Source organism: Melanerpes formicivorus, unplaced genomic scaffold (genome assembly GCF_026170545.1).
Source record: "Melanerpes formicivorus ecotype bairdi unplaced genomic scaffold, bMelFor1.0.p_v2 SCAF_26, whole genome shotgun sequence".
Taxonomy (NCBI): domain Eukaryota; kingdom Metazoa; phylum Chordata; class Aves; order Piciformes; family Picidae; genus Melanerpes; species Melanerpes formicivorus.
In genome coordinates, this window is record NW_027142378.1 from 10,911,209 (window position 1) to 10,939,086 (window position 27,878).

Consider the following 27,878-nt stretch of genomic DNA (forward strand, 5'->3'; position numbering starts at 1 on the left):
CACTAGAATTAAGAAAAACAAAAGAGAGTCAAAGTGGTTTTGTCTAGTTGATTTGTTTTATTCCACACTAATAATCTAGTGACACAGTTGGTATCAGAGTAAACCCTTATGAGACAAAGTGCCATAATGCAAGTCATGGAACAGGAAAAAAATCAGTGGAAAGTGTGGAGCAGCACAGCATCTGATAAAAAAGAAAAGTCAATGCTGTGATAATTTGTGGTATTAGACTTCACTTAGAAAAAACAAAATTATTATTTGAAGAGGCCTAATGTTCACAAACTTCCCCAAACCCCAAAAGTGCACAGGCAAAACCATCTGCATTCCTCCAGTGAATCCATCAGGGCTTCACTCCATGGAGACTTCTCCAATTCAGTGTTGAAATCTATGTGTTGGGTTGTTATTTTTCCCTCCCCCCACCTTGTATTGTAAGAGAGCAAAGTGAAGTGATCTATTCTACACACATATTGTTTCACTCTTTTGGGGCAAATTATCACCACAATTTCTTCTAGCTTTAAACAGCTACCAGTATAAATACACACATGTAAACAAAATGCCTAAGGAAGGGCTTAAAGCCATTTCACAGAAGTATCCCAATTCAGCTGTTTGGGCTCTTCAAAACCCAAAATGCCAAACACAAGCAGCAAAAGTTTTCACAATTGCAGCCTAAAACAAAACAGTGATCCCATTGGCTTGTGTGAATGTACAGAAATAATTTAAAGCCACAATTCCAATTAAACTCAGAAGGGCTGGGAACAGGAATAACACATCTACAGTAACTGAACAGATTGCATGGCCAGAAAAGGTCTCAAACCTATTTTTTAAGTGGCTATTAACAAGTGAAGGAATGTACAGGCTGATAATTTCATGTATAACTCAAAACCAGACAACTACTGCACTGATCTACATTTGTTGGTGCATGATCATAGTTGAAAAGATACAAAACCTGAAGTCATTACATGAAATTAAAACCTGGTCTTAAAAAGTGCACAGTAAAAACTGAAGGGAATTGCTATATAAATTATCCACAGAGTGGTTTAGAGCCAACATGGAGTTCTGTTTAATCTATGTTCTACATATTTTAAAGCCATTTACAGCACCAAAACAGTTTGTTACTAGACCCAATGTGACCCCCTGCTTCCTGGAACAAGCAGGACTTGGATAAGGAGTCCTGTGCAGCAGCAGCTTCTGAAGGCTGTTGATTAGCTGTGAGCTATCGATTTTTGTTCTTCTTGGAGTTTCCCTGCAACAAGAAAGAAATGAACAGAACATGTAATTTGTAACAGAAAATCTAGACAGAGGCCATATAAAACCTGGAGTCTGATAAATCATCACACAATCACAGATGCATCTGGCTGGAAGAGACCTCCAAGATCATCCAGCCCAACCCTTGACCCAGCACTGAAGGGTCAACACTAAATCATGACCCTAAGTGCCCACACACTGCTTAAACACCTCCTGGCATGGGGAGCCCACCACTGCCCTGGGCAGACCATTGCAATGGCTGAGAACCCTTTCAAGTGAAGAAATATTTCCTAGCATCCAGCCTGAACTGCCCCTGGTGCAGCTTGAAACCATTTTGTCTGGTCCCGTTGCTTGACACCAAGGAGAAGAGGCTGCCCCCTCCTCACTCCAACCTCCCTTCAGGTGGCTGTGGAAAGAAATGAGGTCTCCCCTCAGCCTCTTCCCCAGACCAAACACCCCCAGCTCCCTCAGATGCTCCTCACAGGCCACATGCTCCATGCCCTTCACCAGCCTCCTTGTCCTTCTCTGGACACACTCCAGCCCCTCAGTGTCTTTCCTGTAGTGAGGGGCCCAAAACTGAACACAACACTCAAGGTGTGGCCTCACCAGTGCTGAGCACAGGGGAATGATCACCTCCCTGTCCCTGCTGGCCACAGTGCTCTTAATCCAAGCCAGGATGCCACTGGCTTTCTTGGTCACACTGCTGACTCATATTCAGTTGATTGTCAGCCAATACCCCCAGCAGCAAACAAGACAGACGTACAGCCCAGCTGAAAATCAGCTTTTAATCATGGAAGCTTGTCATGTCTTGCTCTGAAAATCCCCTTATCTTTACAGGTGTAACAGTGGCAAGCACCAGCTATTTCAAATTAGCACAACAGGACCTTACTTCAGTTGAAACCTGGGGAGAAGAGACATTTGAATTATCTCCCAGGACACTTGACTGTATTAACCTCACTAATATTGTAAGGGCAATGAGGGCAAGTCAACTCATAATTCACCCTTAAGTGATAGCTGAAACATAAACCTTGGAGGATCACTCTCCTTCCAGAGTACCACTTCAAGTCTTCAAGGTATGACAGGTGAAGAATTCCAGAAAACATGTTATAAAACCCATGGAATACTATGGGCAATGTGCAGCCAAGAGCTGAAAGAAAACCACTTCCATACACAGGGGAGGGGGGAAGGAGTTGGCTCTGAGAAAATAAACTGTCAGCACAGGACCTTTAATCACAACATGTATCAAATTCTCTTTTTTTAACCCTTCAGAGAAAAGAATCTGTTAGGGAAAACTGTTTGGGGATTTTCTCCCTCAGGAGAGGCTAAGCCTATCCAAGGTGTGGTTTCTGCTGGAGGTCCTGGTCATACTTACTGGGTAATGCAAGAGAATGTGGAACACACTGAATTTCACTAAAGAAATCTAACTTTAGCTGACAGAGTTTAAATTGACAGTGTAAAGTACAAGCTGCTAGGAGTTCAGAGAAACCTGCTGCAATGCATTCCACAATTAAAAGACAGTAATGCTAGTTTATTAGTTTCACAGAGAGGCAAGTGAAGGGTAAAGGCCTTCACAATGTCTGTTCCACCCTAGAACCAACAGAATAAGGCATACCATGGTTTAATCACTGACAGACTGCTGTATTTTTCATCATTAAAGTAAGTCAAAAACTTGTTTCTGGTAAGGTGGCAGACTTCCAGCTTGGAGAGGAATTCAAGTGTGCATTTTAAGTTAACATTCTTCTGTGAAGTGGCAACTTTTTCACCCCCACATATGAGACAGGTAAGATGGAGTATGGAAATACAGAGAAAAAGAAGAGCTGACAAGAAAAACAGTGTGCTGATACAGGAGTGCAGAAAAGTGCAGACACTCCTACCAACAACTGCATCATAAACCCCAGCATCACCAGCTGGATTTGCAAACAGTTCTATGATCACCAGATATAAACAAACTAAGTTACTGACCTTCCATTAGAGGATGCACCATGAAAGCCTACTTTGAAAGAGTGACAAAGTGCTTGTTCTTTCCCACAGGTAAATGTTTTGCCAGAATTTTTCTTCATTGAAACATGCAAGACCAGGTTTGGAGTTTTCTTTCCAGCTGCTAAGAACTGTAGCTGGTGAATTGGTTTGTTAAAGGGTTGGTACTGCAGGAATGCCAAATGCTACTCACAAACCTCCAAACCACAGCCAGTGCTTACTTGTCAACACCTGGCAGCTTACCTTACTAGTCATCTTTAGTGTATCAATTTCTTCCCTTTGCTTAGTTAAGGTTTCATTCATACTGCAGAGGTGGTCACTCATCATACTTAACTGATCCTCATAGCTTCTCTTTGTCGTCATCAGTTCATCCTGAGGGATAACAACCAGAAGCCTTTGCTCAACATTAGTGACAACTGCAAACACAGCCAACTTCTGTCTCCACTTAGCCATGCTTTTGATGTTGCATTTGTGCACTTACACTAAACCATTAAACCAACCCAACCAAACCCCCCAAAACCTTTATGAAAGAAACTTGATAACCATTTCTCTTTTACCTGAAGTCTCATGCATGGTCTATTCCCCTTTTTTGTGCTCTGTTTCCTTTGTAATTCCACTGCCCCCCACCCCCAATTTTATGGCTTAAAACAGGTAACGCTATCCCAGACAGGAAACAAGTTTACAAGGATAGAACACAGCCTGTACATGAACATAGACTGTATACAAAGCTGAAACAATCAGCAATCCACATGTGCAGATGCAGTTCCAGATCCTGACCCTCAGGAGGGATTTTTAACTACTCTGACATGTCCTGGAAGGGCAACAAAGTGACATGCAAGCAATTCAAGAACTCTCCAGTGCAGCAAAGAACTTGATACCAGTGACCAACAGGCCTTTTCTGCAGGACCTGTTACTCACAAATAAGGAAAAGCTTGTCAGGGATGGGAAAGCCAATGGTAGCCTTGCTTGCATCAACCATGAGTTAGTAGAATTTAACATCCTGAGTGAAGCAAGACAAAGAGAAGAACTACAGCAACTCTAGATTTAGGAAGCGAGGAGTTTGGCTTATTCAAGATCTGCTTGGCAAGATCTCAGGTAGAACTGCCCTGAAAATTAAAGGGACCCAGGAAAGCTGAATCAAGGACAGAGCAAAGAACAGCCCAATGCTTGGGAATTCTGGCAGGAGGCCAGCATGGCTGTGTAGGAACTCCCAATTTCAGTAGCTTGATCTGAACTCTCTCAGCTCTGACTAAAGGAAGGGATACATAACTAAAGGCATGACCATGATCAATGGCTGTAATTTTTTTCCTCCTAACTCCCCATTACCCATGAGACAATATTTTACTTGCCTGTAATCTGCTGATGTTTTGACTAGCTAGTTTCAGCTCTTCTGTGAGTGATTCCTTGGACTTCTCTGCTAGAGACAGTCTTTTGGCAAGTGCTCGACACTACCAGTAAGAACAGCACAGGGAGGAAAGAGGAGAAGTCAGTTTCAGAGTATTGCCTTGTGCAGTCTTTAACTGATTGCTTTGGGTTCTTCCATCTTTCTGTAATCCTTAGATGTCAAGAAACTTAGTTAAAGCTTGTGCACATCAAAACACAAAAGGTAATGTTATGGCCAAACAGACATTTCTTCATTTTACAGAACTAGCAGACTTTCAACCCTCTAAATATATTTTTCACACAACTACTAAACAAGCAATACAACTAACTTGCTTCACACACTGCTCAAAGAGAGAAACACAGTTCCTCTACCACTATGAAAATATTTAAGAGGATTTTCTTTGTCAACCTGGAGCCTTGGCTTATTCCCAAAAGTGTTTGTGTTAAGTGCACAAACTGCTTTCAGGGAAAAGCAGCAAATAAATTACCTCATGACTTGAAATGAAGTCATGAAACCACAGCTACAATGAATGATTTTGTTAACTCTTGAAGTATAACTTAGGCCAAAGAATTTCCTGCTGAGAAGGGAGCTCTTTCCATCACTTAATGATAAGCTCAAATATTTTTGAATGACATCAACATCACTAAGATTAAGCCAAAGCTTGCTTGGTAACTACAGCCAGCTGCCCTGGCTTATATAAACAAACCTATATATAACAGAGATTACACTTCTTAGTACACCTAACACAAGGCTACCACAAGATTAATATTTCATTTTTATGTATACTAGACCACAGCCAAAAAACATCCCAGGAATAGACTTTGATGAAACATTGTGTGCCATATAATTGAACTCACTCTTATTACGCTTGCCTGCTCAAAACTAGACTTACTCTTTCAGTATAGATGCTGCCTGCATGCTCACCTCAGCATGGAAGTGTACTGATTTGCTGTCAGCAAGCTGCAGGTGGGATGTAAGCTCTGCTATCCTCGCCATGTAGTGGTTTTTTATCAGGCCCTCACGAGATTCAGCATCTGGAGCCTGGCAAAGCAAAAAAGATTTAAGCAGACACATTAGTGTTGGGCAGAGTGAATACTTCAACACCATCCTCTATATTGACTTCCCTCCCGAGGCCTAGGTGGTCTACCAAAAAGCATTAAGCTCCCCAAACACAATGCACCAATTACAACAGGTCTACACTACAACTTGTCACTGATGGTGACTCTTAATGTCACACTTCCTTAAAGGACAAAGAGCTGACTAAGGATGTGAGATGATGGCTTAATTTAGCAGATCAAGTGATGAAGACAAAAATCCCACTGACTACTGACTTCTTTCACTTACACTAAGACTTACTGCCTTTTCCCCAGATGGAAGAATTCCTTTGCACAGCTAAATTTCAGAAGCTAACAGCTGTCAGTGATGCATCTTCAAGTTTCTTTAGAGATTTGAACTTAAAAAACCCCAACCCCTGCCAGTTTATTGTAAGTGACAGAGTAACCAACTAGGGGCAGCTTTCACAGAACTTAAAATTCACCTGCAAGTTCAGCACTATGCAGCAGCTTTTAAGAACTTCTACCAGTTACCACCTGGCCTCCACCCCCTTTTAACCACACCTTCAGAAGAAAAGAAGTGAACTAAAATACAAATCAGTTCCCTGCAGTATCAGAAAAGAGAAAGCAGTGAATCTTACTCTAGGTTCCTGTTGGGGTAATCCTTCTGCCTATATCAGTGCTAAATAAAAAGGTAACTTTTAGTTTGAGAGTTGAGTCCAAGGTTCTTTCAGTGTGACCTCTGGTTTGGGAGAGCCTGCACTTAACAGCAAGCACTAGAGTCAGTGACTTCTTTTTGCATCTTGAGCCTGGCCTCAAGAGTTGCTTGGAATCCAATTAGGGTTACTGAGGGACAAAACAGAACAGTGCTTTCCTCAAATTACAGAGGACAGACCTGGACCACAGTCACAGTGCTCTGAGCTGCTTACACCAATAGAAGATAGCAGTTCACCAGACAGATGATGATAATTAAGAAACACATGGATTTCACAAACCCTCACATAAGTATGCAGATTATATGGGTGACTGAGGCCATTACACTATGGCATTCTTTGCAATTAGACCTTTGGAATAAGTTTAACAGAATCAGAATGGAAGTACTTGCCAGATGTGAATTGATAATGTTTAAAGCAGGTTACCTTTTCGTTATCAGTAGTTATAGTCAGCATTCCAATCTAGAAGGAGGAAGAAAACACACTGAAGTGAGAAGTGCAAAAAACAGATACCACAGCAGCAAGTCATCCCAGCTTCAGTCAGAGAAGGATTTGAAATTAAAACCAACCCAAATCTTGCAACAGTTACAACTAAACCCCAATTTAAGTACTTCCACCTGTAACAAACATGAATGCCTCCAACGTAATTCAAGCTGACACCAACTCCCCAGATACATCCCATGCCTTACAATGTACACCAGCAAAAAGCAGTAAAAGCAACAAGATGCAGCTAGCATGACTATGCAACTGCTTGGTTACATAAAACTAATTCAGAGGTGTGTTAGTGCAATGAAACCTGGCTTTCCTTGCTCTTCAATGTGAGGGGGTAAACTTGGACTTCTTAAGTACACCTGGCAGAGCTCCCGGATAAGGGTGGATGCCAGTAACTAGTTCCATGGAGCAGTACCTCCAGAGAGCTTTTTTCTGATCTCAACAGGCCTAGAGATTTAGGTTTATAGGAAATATTTATATGGTATTGAAGCACAGAATCAACCAGCTTGGAAAAGACCTTTGAGATCATGAACCCCACCAATCACCCAACACCATCTAATCAACTAAACCATGGCACAAAGTGCCTCATCCAGGCTCTTTTTAAACACTTCCAGGGACAGTGAATCCCCCACCTCCCTGGGCAGCACATTCCAATGGCAACTCTCTCTTTCTGAGAAGAATTCCTCCCTAACACCCAGTCTAAACCTCCTCTGGCACAGCTTGAGACTGTGTCCTCTTGTTCTGGTGCTGCTTGCCTGGGAGAAGAGACCAACCCCCACCTGGCTACAACCTCTCTTCAGGTAGTTGTAGAGCACCATAAGGTCTCCCCTGAGCCTCCTCTTCTCCAGGCTAAGCAGCCCCAGCTCCCTCAGCCTCTCCTCACAGGGCTGTGCTCCAGACCCCTCCCCAGCTTTATTGCCCTTCTCTGGACACATTCAAGCATCTCAACATCTTTCTTAAATTGAGGGGGCAGAACTGGACACAGTTCTGAGAGTTACATTAAATACTGTGGCTAGAAAAAGAAGCCATTCCCAAACTCCTAATGGATTAAACACAGGATCAAACCCTTTTGTCTGATTACTTCAAACCAATCCACTGATCATTTTTATCCTGGGGCAAAAGGGCGGGGGGGAAGAACTCCACTGAGTACTGAGCTTAGCAAACTGATTATTTCATACCAATAACATCCCTGTTAACATCACTTTTGAAGTGGCATTTCATAGAAAAGGCCAACCCCTTTTAAATACCAGCAATAAACAGGAAAAACAAACAATTTACCAATGTAGAAAAGCAAGGATGGAATGCATACCATTCCAAAGACAACTCTAAACCCCACTTGCATGCACCTCTGAAGGTTGTGTAAAAACTCCAGAGGAACATTGAAAGCTTCGACACTTCAAGTTAAAATTAAGCTATAGTAAACTGATCTGGAAAGAGTCCTATACTAATCACCTCCTTCCATTTGCTTTAAGACACAGAGATGAAAATAAAAAGAAACTGGAAACTCAGAGATGACCTGAGATACACACCACTTGCAAGGCTTCCTAACTACAGGGTCAGAAAAATCTGTAAGTTAAACGTCTATTATTTCCCTACAGAAGCCAAGGAGCATCAAACTCTGCAGAAAGCATTAGCAAGCAGCTTTGCACATACAAGGAGTCCAAGTGTGAATGCATTCACACAGTCAAAAAGCTTTCATTACTTGTGTTCCACTGATCAAACAGCACCACTGCTAAAGCAAGTGGATTTTTCTCTATTGAAGGAAAGAGGTCACTTACCAGACTAGTACTCTGAATAGGTTCCCTCAGACTCTTTTCTGTTGTTTCCTCCCTTTTTTCAGCTGCATTTGGCACAGCAGAATGCTCTTGGAGAGTCTCAGTTAGATGTCCACTAAGGGAGTTCTTTAGTTTTTGGTTTTCTTTCTCTAGCTTTATTTTAGCCAACTGGGCCTCCAACATCCAGTGTTCTTTCTCTTGTTCAAGCTTTGCAATTTTCTCCAAACTCTGCTGAACCTTCAGGAGGGAAAGTTTACCAGACCACATTATTGGATACAAGGGGGGGAAAAAAAAAGCCACATGAAGGAAATGTTTGAAGACAGTCTTGTTTTAAACCATTACATCAGTGAGAATGAATAATGCAGCAAGTGCAGAACTACTGATTTAAGCTCTAGGCTTAACAGTGGTCATGTGCCAAAAATGACCATTTTATTTAGTCAGCAACACATCTGCAGTCCCATTTTAAGCTTCAGTATATGTACATGCATATGCAAAAGGGCCACACAAACTTGTGAAGACTATTTGATACAGCTTTACCTTTGTAAGACACACTGTCACTTATGTTAGTAAGATTGATACCAAGATACCTGCTGTGCAAGACCTTCTCTGCTTTCTGTGGAGCTCAGAAGAACTCTGCGATTGGCTAAAGCCTCTTCATAAGGCACTGAATCTGCACAAGGCTGCAGAAGGACACAAAGAAACCTCAGTGCTTTGCAGATCAGAATATGTATTCTACATTTCTTCTTATTGCTTAGTCACTTCAGTAAAAGACAGGCAAACATCTTTCAAGTACCTATCAGTCAGCCAAAAAACTGGCCTGAGCTCACAAAACCCAGCACCCTGAAATGCACACCTGAATAAAAGTGCACAGGCAGCTCCAGGTGTCAACTAACAACCAAATGCATCTTAAGGACCACTTTACAGACACTGCAGGAAAGTGATTTAAAGTAACAATTGTTAGGCACACTGTCACTTAACTGCTAATTTTAATGGAGATCAGAGGGGGATGTGCCAGTGTTTGGTTCAGCACATTTTCACCAGCACAGCTTCTTTTCAGCTATTTCTCTTTCTTTTTTGCCTGGTGCTGTCTACTGTATTCCAGTGAATGCAAGTAGAGGAATGTGACATCATTCACTCCATATTCCTGGTGAATACAGGAGGAAATTTAAGTAAGCAGCCACCCTTTCTCCTTGGAGTCTTGGCACAGAAATAATTAGTAGAAATGGGTCCCTCAGTTGTGAGGGCAACTATGCTCCACTTCCTTAGCCAAAGATTCTCATTCAGAGAATCTCATTAATTCCAAATACTGAAAATCCTTAGTTTGTGTTCTCCTTGGCATAACCAACTATCAACAAAACTCTCTGCAAGCTTGCTAGCTGAACAAACCTTCTTCAAAGACTTCATGTAAGCAACTGCCTTCTTCTTGTACTGCAGCATACACTCAGCTGAAAGAGGGCTGATGAATTCTGTTCCTCCTTTAGGCCCACAGCTCAATGAAGCAGTGAAGTGATCCAAGTTGTTGTTAAAGAATGAGGTAATCTACATGCATCAAGAAAAGTCACTTTAATTAAATTGACCAGAAAGATTCAACAGAGCAACTTAACTCCTGCAAGAAAAAGACAAGGATGGAGTGAAGCTGGACTTCACAAGAATTTCAAGCAAGCTACAGGCTCTTGCACAGAACCTAGACCTCAGTAACACAAAGCATCCTCTTCACAGTACCTACTTTCATCACCCACTCTGTTTTTAATTTATATCCTGAAAATACCTTGGAAAAAACTTGACACTACAGATTATTAGAGGCACAGGTTGATTTTCCAAGTCATTCAGCCAGGATTTGGGTCATTTGTTTTATTTTTGGTTTAAAAACAGTTAGGGCATTATAATAAACCAAAACCCATCCATTACCTTGCCCACTCCATTTGTTAAAGCCACAAGGGAAGATAAGATGCAGTCATTTGTAGTTATGAGTTTCTGTGTGGCAGTTGGAACATCTTGTTCTAAAGTGGCTTTCTGACTGTAGTGCTTGGAAATATCTAGAAAAAGAAAAACAATGAGCCACACTTATGTCAAATTGTGATTTTCTGCCTGTTCAAGCAACCTTTTTTGTGTTCAGCTTCTGACCTCAGGTTTCAAATGCTCCTCCCCTTTGTAAGTTGTGTAAAAGTTTAGTTCAGATACTCTCAGTTCTTCAGTGTGCTGCCTGTTTGTGATCACAAGGAAGAGACATTATGCCTGTTAGACAGGGCAGAATAGAAGTGTATATTGAGGGGCACTCTGGGCCCCCAAAAATCATAGATATGCCTCTGTGTAATTATATAACTATAGGTAAGCTTACATTGAAGAGAAAAAGGCAAAGCAAAACAAACCCAACACAACTCACAAAACCTTTTGAAAGTCATTACCAAAATAATCTTAGCTTAAACATACTAAGTGATATCAGCAGCACCAAAATTTAAAGACATTCAGGTATTTACCATGTAGGAACAGCTTGGCCTAATAATTACTCATGTCACAAGTGATCATTACTGTTATATAACCCAGAAGTCCCAGGTCACCACCAGCAGTAGTAATAATATGAAGCAAGTGGAAAGTGATTAAGTCAAGCATTTTGGGGTAAGGGAGTGCAAGTTAAGAAGTATAACATTTATGGAGCTATCTAATGAATTGTACTCCCAATTTGCTTGGGAATACTACCCCTATTTCCTTTGTTCCCAGTATAAGTTGGGTACCTTATAGTAATTATATTAAGAGGTAGGAAGTATTTATTGATAAATATATCTTTGCTACAAGTAGTTAGCAGGTTGAGTTTATCTTAGTCTGTAAAAAGGCAGATATGTCACATGCAGCACTGTTACAGAGAGACTACATGTGCTGTGTTAAACAGAAAGAAGCAGAGCTGAAACCCAGCAGTATTCCTCTACTCACCTTTTAAAACATCATGAAATCCATGAAGACTTGCAGCAATGTTTGTAAACACTAAGTTGTAATTTGTCCTAAGAAGCCCTTCTGGTTTTGAACCTGAGGGTAGCATGTAGAAAAGAAAAATGGAAACACTAAGATTTGATCACAAAGGAAAAGTTTGGTTTGAAAAATACTCCACTTTCCATCTGCTAGAGACATCTGCATGGCATATTAGGAATCTTAACAGATAGAGCTCCCCTTCAATATAAAAATGTACCCCAGATTTTGCCAGAGTAGGCAGGTAAAAGACTTAAGTTTTTACAAATACCAACTGCTTTGGTCTCAAAAAGCAATCACATGTGCAAAAAAGTTTACATGCTCACTGCTATAGGACGGACCATCTGGGTCCTTCTAAAGAGTGAAGACTGAAATAACCTGAAGCTATACAATAGCTGTTTCCCTTTAGTATTTACAGCATGCATTTGGAGTTTCCCCTCACACACACAAAAGTTCTACTCAATTTTTAGTGACTATCATCAGAGTATTATCTTAATCTCAAGACCAGGACAAGCTGGGGTGGCAATTAACCAGCAAACAGTCTACAAGAGATGACAAAAGACAGACTATAAAAGCCTACAGCCATTTCTTCTCTACTACAGGTAACTTTCACTACCCTGAAGTATAGGACATGTGACTGCTTGGTCACTTCCAGGCCTTCATCATGCCCCCATCTACCCAGAAGGAAGACCTCATTAAAGGAATCTACAGCACAGTCTCATAACCTGGATAAAAGTGGGTGCAGTGTGACAGTCTAAATGATAAGTGTGTTTTGCAGTGTATTCTATCTAAAGAGTAGAATTAAATCTTTTAAAAAAAGCTCCAAAACAACAACAAAAAACCCAACCCAACCAAAAAATCCCCAGCCAGACAAAAGCAAAAATCCAGCACTGGTCCAAAGAGAAAACTGAGCAGTTACTGAGACAACTCAGAAACCAACTGAGCCAGAGCTGGCACTTACTTGGTAACACCAGCAGACTAATGTATGTATTTAGCTTCTCAAAGACTGCAGTCAGCCTTTTCATGTCTCTCTGCAGCTCCACATTTTTAGCTTTTAAAGCAGCTGTGCAAAGAGAAGACTCACACTCTTCTTCCAAACTAGGAATGCATGATTTTAAACAAACAAACAAGGCAATTAGCTTACACAAACTCATGAGTTTTGGAGTAGATAATTAGTGTTCCCTACATGCCCAGTCCAAAGCCACAAGAGACTAGCAACTTACTTTAGAAAGGTAACACATAGTAATGTGCCAATACATGATATCTACTGTGTGCATAGAAATATCCCCACTCTTACAAGCTTCAGCCACAAGCCAGGAATGGTTTACACTCATGGCAAGAAACTGATTGCCTCAGTTTAAAGACTTTTCCCCTCCCTCTACTAATTGTAATTTACCTTTTGCTTCCTAAGAAGCACAGGCAAAGAACACCCTGGCTTAAAAGGCAGAAAGGGGTTTAAGGGTTGACTTGGTATTGGATGTTGGCCATCGCTGCATGACTGACACTTAGTGCCCCTATAATTTTATCTAGCAAACCCAAGGTACCTTTTTAACTGGTAAGGAAGAATTTTCCTTAAAAAACATAAGTAGGAAGCTAAATGTTCTGAGAAGGCCTTCAATTTCACAGCTGTTTCCTGGAAGGAAAAACACCACTTGAGTATATTTTTTTCCCCCCTCTGTGAACAAACCCAAAGCCCCAAACCCACCCAAAACCCAAACCAACCCAAGCAACCAGAACAAACCCCCAAGCACCCAAAGCAACCCAACCAACCACTACAAACCCCCAAACCAATGTCTTTTTCAAAACTAAGGAATCTTACCAGGACTGTCACAGTGTCTTCTGTAATGCTCTCAAACAAGTGAAGCATTCCTTCCTCCAGAGGACGGACATAGGAGGCGTTCTCATGAAGGTACTGTGAGAACTGAGGACAGAGACATTTTGAAATGGTGCTTGCTGAAGGCTCTTTGCAAACTGTTTCAAGTTAACAGCTGAATGGTTTCTTCAGCAAAGCAGCTGTCATCTTAAATGATCCCAAGGTATCAATAAGAAGATATAACAGCCAAGTGATACATAGCAACCTCCTTTAAGGGACACAAAGGCATACTTTGTGGGAAAGTGAGAAACTGGTGAAGACTGCAACGCAAGTTCTGGCAAAACCCCAGCCAGGGCTTTGCCACAGCATCCTCTCTCATTTAAATTGCCATGCACAGCACACCAAAGCCTTTCTGTTTAAGTATAAACATTCTTGCATTCCTTCCTCATCTCCCATCAAATTAGTGCTAGTTCCATGCACCAAAAAGCCACCAGAATAAACTGCCCTACCTTCCTCCCAGTTGTTGCTTGCCCCTCAGCCCTTGTCCTATGCATCTACACAGTTATGCAGTGCAAAGTACTGAAGAACTAAACCCAGTGAAAACTGAGAGCAAGAGATACATTTTAATCTGTATCTAGAGCAGTTTCCAACATGGGTTAATGCAAAGGATGGAGCAGTAAGTCAAGGGCAGCCAACTCTAGTTGAGAAGTGTCCCTGCCCGGGGCAGGGTGGTTGGAACTAAATGATCTCTAAGATTGCTTCCAACCTAAGCCATTCTAGGATTCTATGAAAAGGAGAAACTCATGAACTTCCAAGAACTATGACAGTTTTGGCCAATTATCAAACTTTGGCCTCATGGACCTGCCTGCCTTTGCTAAAAACTGCATTCTATGGTTAACTCTGATTAAAAGTATACCTGAGAACAAAGGTGTTTACTGTTACACACAAACAAAGCAGCTTTCAATTTTGATACCACAGTATTAAGAAGTTTCTTCTTCAGGTTGACATAGGGAGTCAAGAGTGATCTTGGTTTTTATTTCACCCCACAAGAGAGACACCTTCACCTTTGATTATTTATACTATAACAGTAGCTAAAGATCCCAGGCAAAGAGAGTACAGTGCAGTGTTAACGAGAGAGAGAAGCCAAGCTCTCATTCATGCATGCACAAATCTGGAGGGCATTAGGGGAAAAATCCTCATTCTAGGAAGGAAGAAATGACACATGCAGAATGTTCCTGATTTGTGTTGCACAAGAGAGGACTGGAGTTATCTGGCATGATGCTGAAGACCCAGCAGAACCCAGCAATCCAATACTTAAACAGAAAAGGAATACTTGAACCTGGGAGGAACTGTCCACAGCTACTTTTGAGTGTCTGGTGGGGAAAAAAATAGCTTGAAAGCACCAGACAAGACCTGGAGTTGGGAGAAAATAAATCAGTGCCAGTGTGCTAAGCCTCTGCTTGACACTTGTCTCATTTTCTGTACTGCATTAAGGGAAGGTTTTTGAGCCACTCAAGAGCCAAGATCACACTGAGACACTTGCCAAGCAAATAGGTAAATCAAAATACAGGAGCAACAGCAGCCTCAGCAAGTAATAAAAGATGTTTCTCAACTGGAAAGTCAGGGCAAGAGCCCTCAGAGTTAGAGGTAGCGTGCACTGAGGCAATTAGGTGATGAATACACAATGGAGCAGACTATAGTTATGGTAACAAAAGGTCTCAGTTTTGAAGTCAGCTTTTAGAAAAGGAGAATCAAATCATGGTTGTGATCAAGTTGCTTTTTTCAGCTGAGGGAACAGAGTCCAAGTTCTCTCCCTCTTAAGATCAGTTTATTTCACATTAAACACAAGACCTTCTGTCTCAACATCTCCCATGCCCCAGTGCATTAACTAATACAAGCATCTCCTCAGCAGTGTAATATTTGGGTGCTTTAAAATCAGCCAGCCAAATTCATTTTGATGAATGCACTTCAGCACTTAAAAAGCAAAACTTTGACTATCACATTGCTCTGGCAGCAGAGCCACAGGGGAAAAGGACTCTCTGCAGCTACACCTTCATTCACATTCAGAGGATTTACCCAACAGAAAAGACTTCTCATGCAGGAGAGGTTCTATTACAGGGGCACATTCATGGCATTCCAGTAAAGACAGAAGTTTGTGTGACCAAGACAGTTCACTCCAAGTCTACATAACTGAATGTAGCTGAAATCAGCAAGCTTTACCTTCTGATTTAGTGGTGATATGGTGTCTGTTGCAGAGTCAATGGGGAAGATTTGTACCTTCTGCTCAGTGTATGTATGGAAGTTCAAGAGAGCTGTAACGAGTTCTTGAATAAAAGCCAGAGCCTGGCCAGCCAGGTCTCGTAGCTTCAGCTGGAAAGAGAGTTATAAAAGTATTACCTTCAACATGCAAAAATTACATTCAAATATGGAAAAAATCCTATGCCTGGGTACAAAAAATCCCAGTAGTCAAATTTGAAAAGAGTTCTATGGCTGGATATAAAAAAATTGCTGCCAATGATTGCTTTCTTGTACTGGTTCAGCCTAAAAATACTTATAAGCAATTATCTGGAAGTTAAAGTTGATGACAAAACAATGCCACACAAAAAAGTGCTTTGCCCTTCTATTTCCCCTAACAGGCACTGCTTTGTATCTGCTGCAATTCTCAACCTACAGGCCACAAGGACAGTAAGAGTTTAGTACACTTACAGAAACCACCTTTGAAATGAAGATTTCTAAACACCAGTAGGTTAGCTGGTGACAACAGCTCGGTTCTCTCAGTGTGGTGACACCTACTTGTAAGGAAATCTAGCTTTAATTAGTAAAAACCAGTGACATTTTCTCTCAGGATAAGAGATGTCTCTCTAACCACTACACTCACTTCTTATTCTCCCACCTGGACAGAACCAAGCTGCTCATGAATGAAGCTGTTCTGATGGCTTAACTCTGTAGGAAGGTACCCAAAAAAAAATGAATCCAAACCCAGAACATTCTGAAGAAGGCAAAAGAGAAGAAAACCACACTTGTGATTTATGAAGGAGAAAACAAAGTCAAAAGTGACATTTCATCCAAGAATGACATCCTTTGGAGATGCATTCTTAATGCTTCAGTGGAGTGTTAAATCAAGTGAAGCTTCATTATGGATTGAGGATGGTGTGGAGTCATTAATGCAATCATTACAGTCAATTTGTGTGTGTTAATTAGATATACAAGGAAGGAAAAGAGACAATATTACTGATTGTTTTGGTCCTTTATGCTGAAGCCTGTGCAAATGCACTAGCATGTGGCCTCCACTGGCAAAGCCAGTCATAAAAATGTTTCCTTGAACATTTTCAAGTCTTAAGCATGAGGCTGGTTCACCTAGCAAGTCAAGACACCCAATTTTGGACAGACTTTTTATTCAGTATTGACTATTTACAGAGCACATCTGGTTGGAAGAGACCTCAAAGCTCATCCAGTATTCTTATTGACTATTTTTATTCAGCATTGTTTAGAAAGTTACGTATGAAGCCACAAAAAGTGCTTACCTGATTTCTTCTGTTGTGTAATGGCACATTCAGAGCATTGTATTGATTAGATCCTATAGGACACAAAAAAACCCCAGACCTGAGTTATGTGCACATGATTTAAGAGACATGCATTTGTAAATCATTAGTTTTTAACATCTAAGATTCCATTGCACTAAGACTACAGTTCACTTAAGTAATATTAACTAGAAAAACCCCAACCAAAACAATTTGCTTCAAAGTAGATCTAAATATGGTCACTTAAGAACTATTACTGTGACTAGGTGGAGAGAAAACACTTCTAAACTTGCCTCAGATTGGAGGTCAAATTTAACCATCTAAGCACCCTGGATTTGATGGTTAGAAGCAGAATCCTCCTGCCCAGAAGAACAGCCTTCATCACTAATAAGAGTGAAAAACCTTTAAGAAAACCCCTTAAAGGAATTCAAAATGACCCTCAAATTCAAGTCACATTTGAGGGACTGTCAAATAAAGAGGACTGATTTTGCAGGGTTTAGATGTGCAAACAAGTTCCTGTATGCAGCTGATTTGTTGATCATTTAGTAGAAGATGTGCTCTCCACCTTTATACCTCCACCACACATCTATTTATAAACTGAACAAATCTTTGCTGAGAATCCAGTACATTGGCAGTGTTTCTTCACCCTGTACAATATTCTGTCAACACTAAGCAAGACAAGTAGCAAAGTCCTCAAAGAGTTTTAATTTTCCTTAGGTACATGCAAATAATTGGTTTTTAAAAACCCTTACACAAAAAGGATGTTGATTATTGTGAATGCTTCTTACAATTACACCCCAAGTGCCTGTTCAGACCTTACAGCCAGTACATTTTAATTCCTAAGGAGTACTTCCCTCCAGCTGGGTACTCCACATTAAACAAGAAAACCCAGACCAAGGCAATACATACTTGTGTCATTAAAAGGTACTTTCTCATTGATTATGCATAGAGATTCTTCCAGTCTGCTGCCCAAAGCTGCTTGAAGATTCTTTAGCTGTTGCTGGCTAAATAACAAAGAAGACAAATGGAAAACCACACACTCACACATTGTAAACCTTGAAAATTCAATCTGCATCACCAACACTGTAGCTCACCATAAAGCAGCCTTAGGTGTGCAGGTCTCTGTTCATTTCTAGCTTTTCCAGACAGAAGGAATAATTTTCCCTCCTTTGTGTCACATTTAATACATGATATTACACACTAATCCCCAGCAAATGCAGTGAAAGATGATACATCCCTGCAAATTGCAATTCCACTCTTGGGAAGCTCTGCTTACTTGAGAGCTCATCTTTAAATTATGTTCCCCTTCTGCAACTATTGTATAAGCTGTATGAAGGAACTCTGTTCCACTGGAATTTGAATGGCAATGCAGAGGAGCCTTTACAGTAGCTACTATATCTATCTGATGCAGTACTCCAATGTGCAACTAGCAAGCTGCCAAGAATTCAATTAACAATGTCACATCACTACTGGAAATACCTCACAAGCATTTCAAACCCCCATACTTAAACACTGCTCTGATACAGCCCATTCCCACAAGACTTGGCACTTGTGTTTCCAATGCATTCTCCAGGGATTTTTCCTCTAGCACTGCTTGGTTTTCATTTGATTGTGTATGTAGAGGTGAACCTGAGTAAAGATTGCTAAGATCATTAGTATAGATTCCTGAGATGAATACTAACATATTGCAACAGGATAAACACATGGCAACAAAGATTAATGCATGTTGATTCAGATCAAATTCCACAGCTTACACAACTTAGGCCCCCACATTCCTCTGGTTTGCTTCTCCTCTGACATCTAGAACTCCAGCACAGAGTGGAGGGCAGGGGGAAGGAGTCAAAACCAACATTTTTTCTTTTTACAAAAGCATTTGATGGAAGAGGATTCAACACCAGACAAAGATAGGGAGAAACTGCCCAAGAGGTACACTGTGCACATGAACAAACATTTTCCTTGTTGAGCAGCTCCAAAATTACAGAGTATCTGTCCAGCATGAACTGCTGTAGCGTGAGGCATGACAGAGAAACTCAAACACAAACTGCTTAACTAGGGATGTTTCCCTTTTGTTCTTAAGGAATGACAAACAGGCAGCTCGATATGGTTTGGTTTACTTTCTAGCCTTGCATTTTCAAGGCATGCAGGCTGTCAAATCTTGTATCCCTTGGCTTTCCTGAACACAGCGTGGGTGTCAGAAGTAAATGGATCCCTTCTCCTTTAGGAGTGGGGAACAAGAGCAGCAGTACCCTCCAAGACATCCTCTGTCATGCATTTATTAGTGTTTTCAGTGTTTAAAAAAGCCAGAAGTGGCAGGCATTCTTATTCTTTTGTAAAGCCCCCCTTCTTAAATGGCAGGGACAGCTCCTTACAGTGACATTGATTACCCAGTCACCATAGAACATGACAGGCAAGCTCTGAAGAAGAGGAGATTAAGACTACACCATTTTTCAAACACCACAAGAAGCAAATAGCAGCAAAATACAGCTTTCATTCTTTGCCAAGTCATTCTTAGTGAAACCCTGACTTGTAGGAGGGGAGAGATACTGGAATCCTAGCATCTCTGTACTTTAATAATTGTGACAGATGCAGACTCCAAGGTCAGCATTTCAAAGAAAGAACTCTTGACCTCATCAGCCACTATGCACATTAAAGATCTACACTGCACAGATTAATTGCTCTTATGAAGAGCAACTCAAGGAACTGGGACTGTTTAGTTTGGAGAAGAGAAGGCCAAGGTGAGACCTCATTGCTGTCTGCAACTACCTGGAAGGCCCTTGTGGAGAGGCTGCTGCTGATCTCTCACAGGTGATTAGCAACAGAACAAGAGGGAACAGCTGAGACTGGGTAGGTTTAGAGTGAATATTAGGAAAACATTTTTCATGCAAAGAGTGGTCAGGCATTGGAGTGTGCTGCCCAGGGAGGTGGTTGAGTCAGCAACCCTGGATGTGTTTAAAAGTGGTTTGGATGTAGTGCTTGGGGATATGGTTTAGGGGTGAACCTTGGTAGAGAAGGGTTATTGGTTGGACTTGGTGACCCTGAGAGTCTTTTCCAACCTGAATGTTTCTGTGATAACTAACAAAATGTACTTGAAAAATGAACTTCAGAGGAGTGCACCAGATTTGATTTGGCCCAGATTCCTCAACTTCTTCCCATGTTCCACAACTTGCCTTCAAGGGAAAGAATGCATTCCAAAAAACTAACACCACAATCCTTCAACCTAAACTTTCAAATACCCTAGCTGAGGATACCTGATTGCTCAAGAAGCTGTCAGGGCTGAAGAGGGATTTTGAGACATTCTTCAACAGTCTGTTGTCTCAGCATTCTTTTACCCAGGCTTTGCTCTTGGAACCAGTTTGTCAAAACTCACATATCTTTGCCTTTATGTAAGTTGAGTAGTTAATTTGTAATGGAATGCTATAAAAAGTAAATTCTTCAGGCTTCCACTACCTTAACAACTAATTCAGTAGTTTGGTGACAAAGCTACTCTTGATGAAAGCTGAGTTTGTGGAATTGATTGCCTAGTTACATACTCAGCAGAATGAAGGAGGGTCTGACCCACACAGATGGTAATGCTGTTGCCTGGTATTTTGAGTTTTATCAGTGGAGTTTTTAGCCCCTTTAAGGTATTACTCTCCAAGACACCACCCCCCAGTTAATATTCTCCAAGACACCACCCCCCCAGTTAATCTTTTACAGCAATCATGGCTTTAAATCAGTTTTTCATTAGATTATATTAAATAAAAACACTTACCACTCTTCAGTTCGAAGCCTACAGTCCTTAGCTTCTCTTTCTAGTGTCTGAGACTTGATCTTTATGCAAGAAGATAATCTCACAATGTAAGTACTGACACAGCAAGATCTTTCATTTAAAAACTTTTCAAACTTGCAAGTATGGAAGTGGGAAAAGTGCTTACTTCTAATTTGGCTTTATCATTCTGCAGCTTTTCTATGGTATCAGTGTGTTTCCTAGTTAGACTGTCCACCACAGCTTGGTGCTGGGCAGCATCAGTTTCCAAAACTTCAAGTCTGCTTCTTAGCTCCGCCTCTAAACGTTTGTGCTGCTCATCTGCTTCAAAGAACTGAAAAGAAAAAGCAGAGTTCACATGAAAGCTTTGTTTTACTATGGGATTGCCATGGTTTAATGAGTGGATGGATTGCTTTATTGCTCCAAAAGGGGCAAAAGAACAAAGCTCATGCAAATGGATTGTACAGCAATGGAAAGGCTATTCACAACCTACAATACTACAGTTATATAGCAGTGAGCACAGCAAAGCATGTAAAACACACTTAGTCTAAGCTTAACACACAAGCCCATTAAGCCAAAGGAGACAGAATCAGACTGTATCATAGAATGACCCAGGCTGGAAGGGACCTCCAAAAGTCATCCACTCTGACCTCCCCGCAGTCAGCAGGGACAGGCCCAATTAGATCAGGCTGCCCAGGGCCTTGCTGAGCCTCACCTTGAATATCTCCAGGGATGGGGCCCCAACCACCTCCCTGGGCAACCTGTTCCAGTGTTCCACCACCCTCATAGCAAAGAGCTTCCTCCTGATATGCAATCTAAATCTGCCCTTCTCTAGTTTGAAGCCATCACCCCTTGTCCTGTCACCACAGGCCTTTGAGAACAGCCTCTCTCTTTCCTTCTTGTAGGCTCCCTTCAGATACTGGAAGGCTGCTATTCGGTTTCCCCAGAACCTTCCCTTCTCCAGGCTGAACACCCCCAGCTCCCTCAGAGGTGCTCCAACCCCCTGATCCTCTTCCCAGCCCTCCTCTTGACCTGCTCCATCAGGTCCCTGTCCTTCCTGTATGGAGGGCTCCAGACCTGTACACAGCACTGCAGGTGAGGCCTCACCAGAGCAGTGTAAAATGGCAGAATCACCTCTCTGGATCTGCTGGCAATGCATCTTTTGATTAAAAGGGAAAAAACATCCACCAAATCAGACCCAAACCCCAGTCCTCATCATTTCTTCCACCTGGGGTTTACCTTAAGCCCCAGGGCTCCTTCTTCCCCCTCACAGTAGGCCCGAACAGGCACAATTGCACAGGAAAAATCTGCTAGGCCTTGAACCTCCACACACACACCAGATAAGGTGTTCAGGGAGAAGAGAGGGAAGAAAAGAGGAAAACAACAACTTTGCAGCCAGATTTAAAGGGATGAAGGATTTATGGAAAGAAATCCACTATTTCCTGTGTCCACCCACTGGTTTGGACAGTCTGGACACTGGAGGTCTCAACTCTGAAGCTTCCTTTTAAAGGCAGACAGCCTCAAACAGCCACAGGAAATTTAACTCTGAGTTACACCAATTTAATAGGCCAGTTAATAACAAGTATTAGTTCTTAAATAGATAGAAATGTTATCATTCTATTTAAAAATACTCAAGAACAAAGCACTGTGTGGTGATTAGACTTCTGTAGCACCTTCAATACGTTGTTGATTAACAGCAGGTATTTGAAAAGCTAAACTTGAGCTCTAAGTTTTTTTCCCCTCAAGTTTTCTAAGAAGTTGAATGCATTCCATTTTGGTAAAGTAATTCCCAGTTTAATGATGGCCACTTGCAGAAAATAGTTTAAGCTTTAAGGGAATCCTGAAACAGTGAACTAAAAAGAAGTTGCCATCCAGCATGAACCATACAGCTCTTGTCAGTAGAGTAGCTAAGTGTCATCAAAGGTTAAAAATCTCAATGAGAACACAATTAACCAAGTTATTCCACACACTGTCTTAAGAACCTGAAATGAAAATGCATCTTTATGAGCAAGCTATCTGATCTAACCTATTGCCTTGCAGATGACTAAGCTTCTAAATCTATCCTTCTATTTTATTTTCTCTGTTTGTGTGAGCAGTTTGCTGAACTAAAGAGAAAGGCTAAAAGAAGTTTCACTCACAAGTATGTGTAGTCGTTCATTCTCCTCTATCTTCTTCTGCAGATCTTCATTGAAGACACTCTTCTGCTCTTGACTCAAATGAGATGAGGACTCCACACTTTTCTAAAAGCAAATGCACTCATTGTTGCCCAGCCTCTGGCAGTATCCCAAAGCCCATCCTCAAATATAGGAAAACACTTACCACCACTAATTCCCAGCAGAGGAGGGTGTGTATCTTACTGACACTAATACAGCAAGAGGTATGCAAGCTGCAGACAGCATCAACACTCTGACAGAGATGATCTTTCTGAATCTTAATCTAAATACTTTCAGAGGCAATTTGCAGTCTCCCCATGGCATGTCAAGATATGAGTAAGGGTGACAGGGAATGCAGTAAAAATTCACTAGCTAAAAATTCAGATTCCAGAAGTATTTGACAAGATTCATGTGAGAGCTGCCTAGAAAAGTCACAGTCATGGCCTGAAGAGTTAACCACTGACATCAAAATTACAAAGATATGAAATGAAGGGTGATCAGTTTTCTCATAGCAGTAGGTTAGTGACAGATCCAAGCCCATCTCCAGTTGTTTGAATACTTGATAAACATCTGGAAAGGGAGACAGCAATGCAGCTGACACACTAGCAAGAAGAGTACAGAACTACTCAGCATATCTTACATGTATCTGTTACTTGTTTTGTGGTATCTCCACTACCATCAGTTAATAACACAAGTTCTGACAAAATCAGCTCAGCCCTTGGCACAAAGCAACTACTAACAGAAATTAGGGCAAGAGAATGACAGGAGAGGAGCAGACATCTGATAAGGAAGAGTTTCTCCCTGCCTTTAGCACATACCTTGTTCTTCTTGCCCCTAGCTTCACTCAGTGCAAGTTCATCTTGAAGTAACTCCACCCTCTTGGCAAGCTGCTGATTCCGAAAGGTCAAGCTGTCCATTTCTTGTTGCAGCTTTCTCAGTGATTGATCCTTCATCTTCAGTTGCTCCTGAATGACCAAAAACTTTAACTAAAAAAACCTTTCATAGAAGTAGATGTGAAAATAAGTGTAACAGTATCACACCAACAAAAACAACACACACACATAAAAATGCTTTCTTTGCTACTTTAACACTGAAGAGGTAAAAGTACATCATAATAATCATTAAAAAGAAAATCACTTCCTTGAGCTGCCCACAGATTCCACTTTTATGGATCACAAAGAACACTGAAAGTCAGCTACAGAACAGAAAGTCTCTTAGTAGTAATTTAAGTTCCTTCTTTATTGATTTAATCAAAATATTCTGAGCAAAATGTATTTTTATTTACCCTTCCCCTTTACCTATCTTGTCACAGCTTAATGCACCTGACAAGCAGCTTTTTGGAGAGATTACCTTCAGAGAAGCTGAGTTTGCTTGCTCATCTACAACTCCTTTTTTCAACACTTGGTTCTGAGCACGAAGCTGAAAAATAAGAGATGCCAATAACTATGCAAGACAAAGCTAATAATAAAAGCCATTCATTAGACTATGCACCAAGCACCACACTCTCTCACGAGAGCACCACAGGCATGCTTTTTGGAGTGGTCTGTTCAGGTAGTTACTACTGGTATCAAGTTGGGGAAAAAAAGTATCTAATTCACATCCTGAAATGCCAAGAAACCAGAAGTTGTTTTGCCACCTGAATGGTTTAGTCAAATAGAAAGTACTACTTCCTCAATAAGTATCTTGGAAGGTTTGCTACTAAAATATACTTAAGGTTTGAAGGGTCCTGAAGGGGACCACAGAGATGATCAGAGGGCTGGAGCGCCTCCCCTATGGGGACAGCCTGCAAGAGTTGTGGCTGTTCACCCTGGAGAAGAGAAGGCTTCAGGGAGACCTGATAATGGCCTTCCAGTACCTGAAGGGTACCTACAAGAAAGCCAAGGAGGGCTTGTAGTGACAGGACATGGGGCTTCATGCTGGAGGAGGGTAGATTTAGACTGGTATTGGGAAAAACTTCTTTACAGTGAGGGTGCTGAGAGACTGGAACAGGTTGCCTAGGGAAGTTGTGGATGCCCTCCCCTTGGAGTGTTCAAGGCTGGGTTGGACAGGGCCTTGAGTAGCTTAGTCTAGTGGAAAGTGTCCCTGCCTATGGCAGGGGGGTTGGGAGCAGATGATCTTTAAGGTCCCTTCCAACCCAAACCATTCTATGAACAGTGAACAAACATGGAAAATCTGCAATTTCTTTCCTGGCTAATCAAGTTCCTGCTTCTATTCAGTGCTATTTCTGTCTCTTCCCTCTCCTCCCCAAAACCGTTCGTGACTCGTTCTGCAATGTAAGCAGGACAAACAATGAAGTCAAAATCTCTATCAATTCAAGAAGAGTTTAACTATACTCTAATGCAAAAATACTTACTACTGGTAGCAGCAGATCAAGAGAACAGCTTGACAAACACTCAGGAAAATTCATGAGAAGCATAGAAGATAAAGCCCTCTGTGACCTGCTTACAGACCTCACTAAAATCACTGCAGTGAAAAGTCAGGAATCCTATTTCCCAGTCATTTCAGAGTGCCTCTACCCTGCAGCAATGAGGATACTGACAGGTCTATCTTCCCATTCCTTGATAACTGCTTGAATCCTGCTTTCCTCCATGGTAGTTTGCATTCATTTGACACAAAATTTGAGTCCAGCTGTGGCAGATATAAATTAAAAGGGTTTGTATAGTGTTTGGGAATATGTCTGGCACAGGCATAAAAGATTCAACACAGAACAGCAATGGCTAATCTTTTCAGTCTGATGACTGCACTTATTTGAAAGGTCAAAAGTCAGTTGACACAGCTAAGCACAGCCTTTTGCCCTGCAGTATTCCCACAGTGCTGCTCAGGCAACACAATAAGGGAAGAAACTCTCAAGAGCACCACAAAGACTTCCAAGCACAGGGTTTCCCCAGGAAGAAAATGCAGTGCTTTTTTTTTCCCACCACAGCTACTACCACAGGAAGATGTCAGATGAACTAGCTCTGTTGTGCTGCACTGAGATGCCCAAGCTGAAGTCTGATCCACCAAAGCCTGCTGTACATTCAAAGAGCCCTTCGACTACTTCGTTTGCCCAGGGAGGTGGTTGAGTCATCGACCCTGGAGGCGTTCAAGGGGAGACTGGATGTGGCACTTGGTGCCATGGTCTAGTCATGGGGTCTGTGTTGATAGGTTGGACTCGATGATCCTCGAGGTCCTTTCCAACCTAAGTGATACTGTGATACTGCTTTCATAGGGGTTGTGTGAGAGAGCCCAAAAATGCAACTCCAAGGAAAGCAACACTCTGAAAACTCACATCCTCCTCCTGGACTGGTCTGTGAACTGAGAGGAGAAGTAATCCTTTGGCAGGTACTTCCTTCAGCATTTACTGAGTCTACCAAGCTCCTTAGCTTTCACATGATTAAGTGGATAGGAAAACAGCTTCCCAGAGCTATTCTCTTTCCACCTGCACAGTTGAGCAACTGATCACTTGCACAAAAGGAAGAATTATTTGCAGAGCTGATCCCACAATACTCTGGAGTTTATGCACATGAGGCAGGATGAGACCAAAAAGCAGTTCCCACAAAGAACCAGTGAAACACCACTGAACCACATCTGTCAGCTTCCAGACCAAGGAAGCTTTTGGACACCATCACAATGCTAACAGAAAGAGGATCCAGCAGCTGGAACTTTCAGAAGGTACAGTCAAAAGCTCACACTTCCAAGTGAGGAATCAAGAGGCCAAGTCCCTCAATTCATAGTTTCATAGTTTCATTCAGGGTTGGAAGGGACCACAAGGATCATCTAGTTCCTTAACGTGCACCATCTTAAATCCTCAAGGTACAGCAGAGCCACTGTGGAAAGCAACAAACGACAGCAACTCTGTGGCTCGCACAGTCCCAAAGTGAATTCATTTGTCTTAAAGTGATTTTATGGAAACATTGAGGAAAAAAAAAAAAAGTGTTATTTTTGAACAATTTAGATTCTGTGTGTTATTTTTCACAGCAATTCCACAGAGAAGAGCAACTGAAGCTGCATCATTCTGTCATCTAAGGAGAGGTGTCAAATACAGGCAAGTAGCTTGTTAAAAACAACCACTCAGATGCAGGGCTACACAGAAACAAAGCACTGCCTCTCTTTCCCAAGACTGAAGAGCTCTGTACTAAGCAAGGCTCCACCATGTAAGAAACTACCTTGAAAAAGAACAGCATCCTCTGCTATGGGCCATACATTTCTGCAACTACTGTGGTAAGCAGCGCCAAAACCGAGGAAACAGTGACCTGGGGCAGGTGCAGAAGAATGGGGACAGGAGGAAAAGCTTAGAATCAGGTGTCATTACTTCCAAGACACTGCCAGCGCTACTAACGCCACGGAACTACATCCACCAGTCAAAGCAAACGACAGGCAAGATGCGAGACCAAGACCTCATCCACCGCTGATGCCCGCCAAAAGCTCCCCTCCCCTGCCGCTGCCAGCCCCGTTATCTGCGCTGCTGGACGCTCTGCCGCCAAGGCCACTCTGCTCCTCACGCCCAGACAGCATCGCCTTCCCTTGGCGCCCAGGAAATTCGCACCTCCCCTACCTGCCCAGCTTTGCACTCGCCTCACCCCTCAAGAAAAGGCAACCTCTGGGCCCCAAACACTCCACCCGCCTTTCAGCCCTGGGAGGATCCCCGCTTCGGCTGGAGCACAGCGCCCAAAGCCACCCCGTCGGGCGGGAACCTCCGGGCTCCACTGCTCCACGGCGGCACCGGGGCGGGGCAAAGCAGGCTCAGGGAAGGCACGGGAAGCCCCGCCGACCGAGGAGGGAAGGCCTTCTCCTTTCAGAGAAGCAGCCCTCAGGCACCTAACTGCCCGCAGGCAGGGCGCAGGGAGCGGCTGGTGGGGAGGCGGTGCCGGCAAAGGGGCGGTAGCTGCCTGTCGCCGAGCATCAGGGACGAGCTCTGGCACGTGATACCTTGGAGTACTCCTGAGCCAGCTTCTGGTACTTCCCCTGCAGGTCCGCGGCTGCCGCCATCTCCCCGCCGCCGCCGCCTCGGCGCTTTAACGCAGCCGCCGAGCCCCGCACGCCCGCGAAGCGAAAACGCACTTCCGGGTTC

The 27,878-nt window shown here is 42.3% G+C and overlaps 1 protein-coding gene across 2 annotated transcripts; it reads right to left on the reverse strand.

Moving 5' to 3' along the window:
• Positions 1-27,878, reverse strand: PPP1R21 (protein phosphatase 1 regulatory subunit 21). 2 transcript variants are annotated; one of them, XM_068153661.1, is made up of 22 exons: positions 27,737-27,878; positions 24,179-24,247; positions 23,647-23,793; positions 22,814-22,915; positions 20,845-21,009; positions 20,682-20,740; positions 17,840-17,934; positions 16,934-16,986; positions 15,630-15,779; positions 13,416-13,517; positions 13,141-13,229; positions 12,558-12,694; positions 11,564-11,656; positions 10,544-10,671; positions 10,022-10,174; positions 9,223-9,315; positions 8,639-8,872; positions 6,795-6,830; positions 5,528-5,644; positions 4,569-4,667; positions 3,463-3,591; positions 1-1,240 (listed from the first exon to the last, which is right to left on the reverse strand). In XM_068153661.1, exons 1-22 carry the CDS (start codon positions 27,794-27,796, stop codon positions 1,211-1,213), a joined length of 2,340 nt encoding a protein of 779 aa, XP_068009762.1. In that variant the 5' UTR covers positions 27,797-27,878; the 3' UTR covers positions 1-1,210. The 2 variants fall into 2 exon arrangements, with proteins under 2 accessions (XP_068009762.1, XP_068009763.1); XM_068153662.1 differs by lacking the exon at positions 27,737-27,878 and adding an exon at positions 27,388-27,489 and having other exon boundaries at positions 2-1,240.

Bases quoted from the DNA above. Each gene is read 5' to 3' on its own strand.
- PPP1R21 (XM_068153661.1), bottom strand. From the start codon at position 27,796: ATGGCGGCAGCCGCGGACCTGCAGGGGAAGTACCAGAAGCTGGCTCAG. The intron at 24,248-27,736 runs GTATCACGTGCC...CTTATTTTTCAG, and splicing joins TGGCTCAGGAGTACTCCAAG to CTTCGTGCTCAGAACCAAGT. The intron at 5,645-6,794 runs GTAACCTGCTTT...TTGCTTTGCCAG, and splicing joins TAACTACTGATAACGAAAAG to GCTCCAGATGCTGAATCTCG.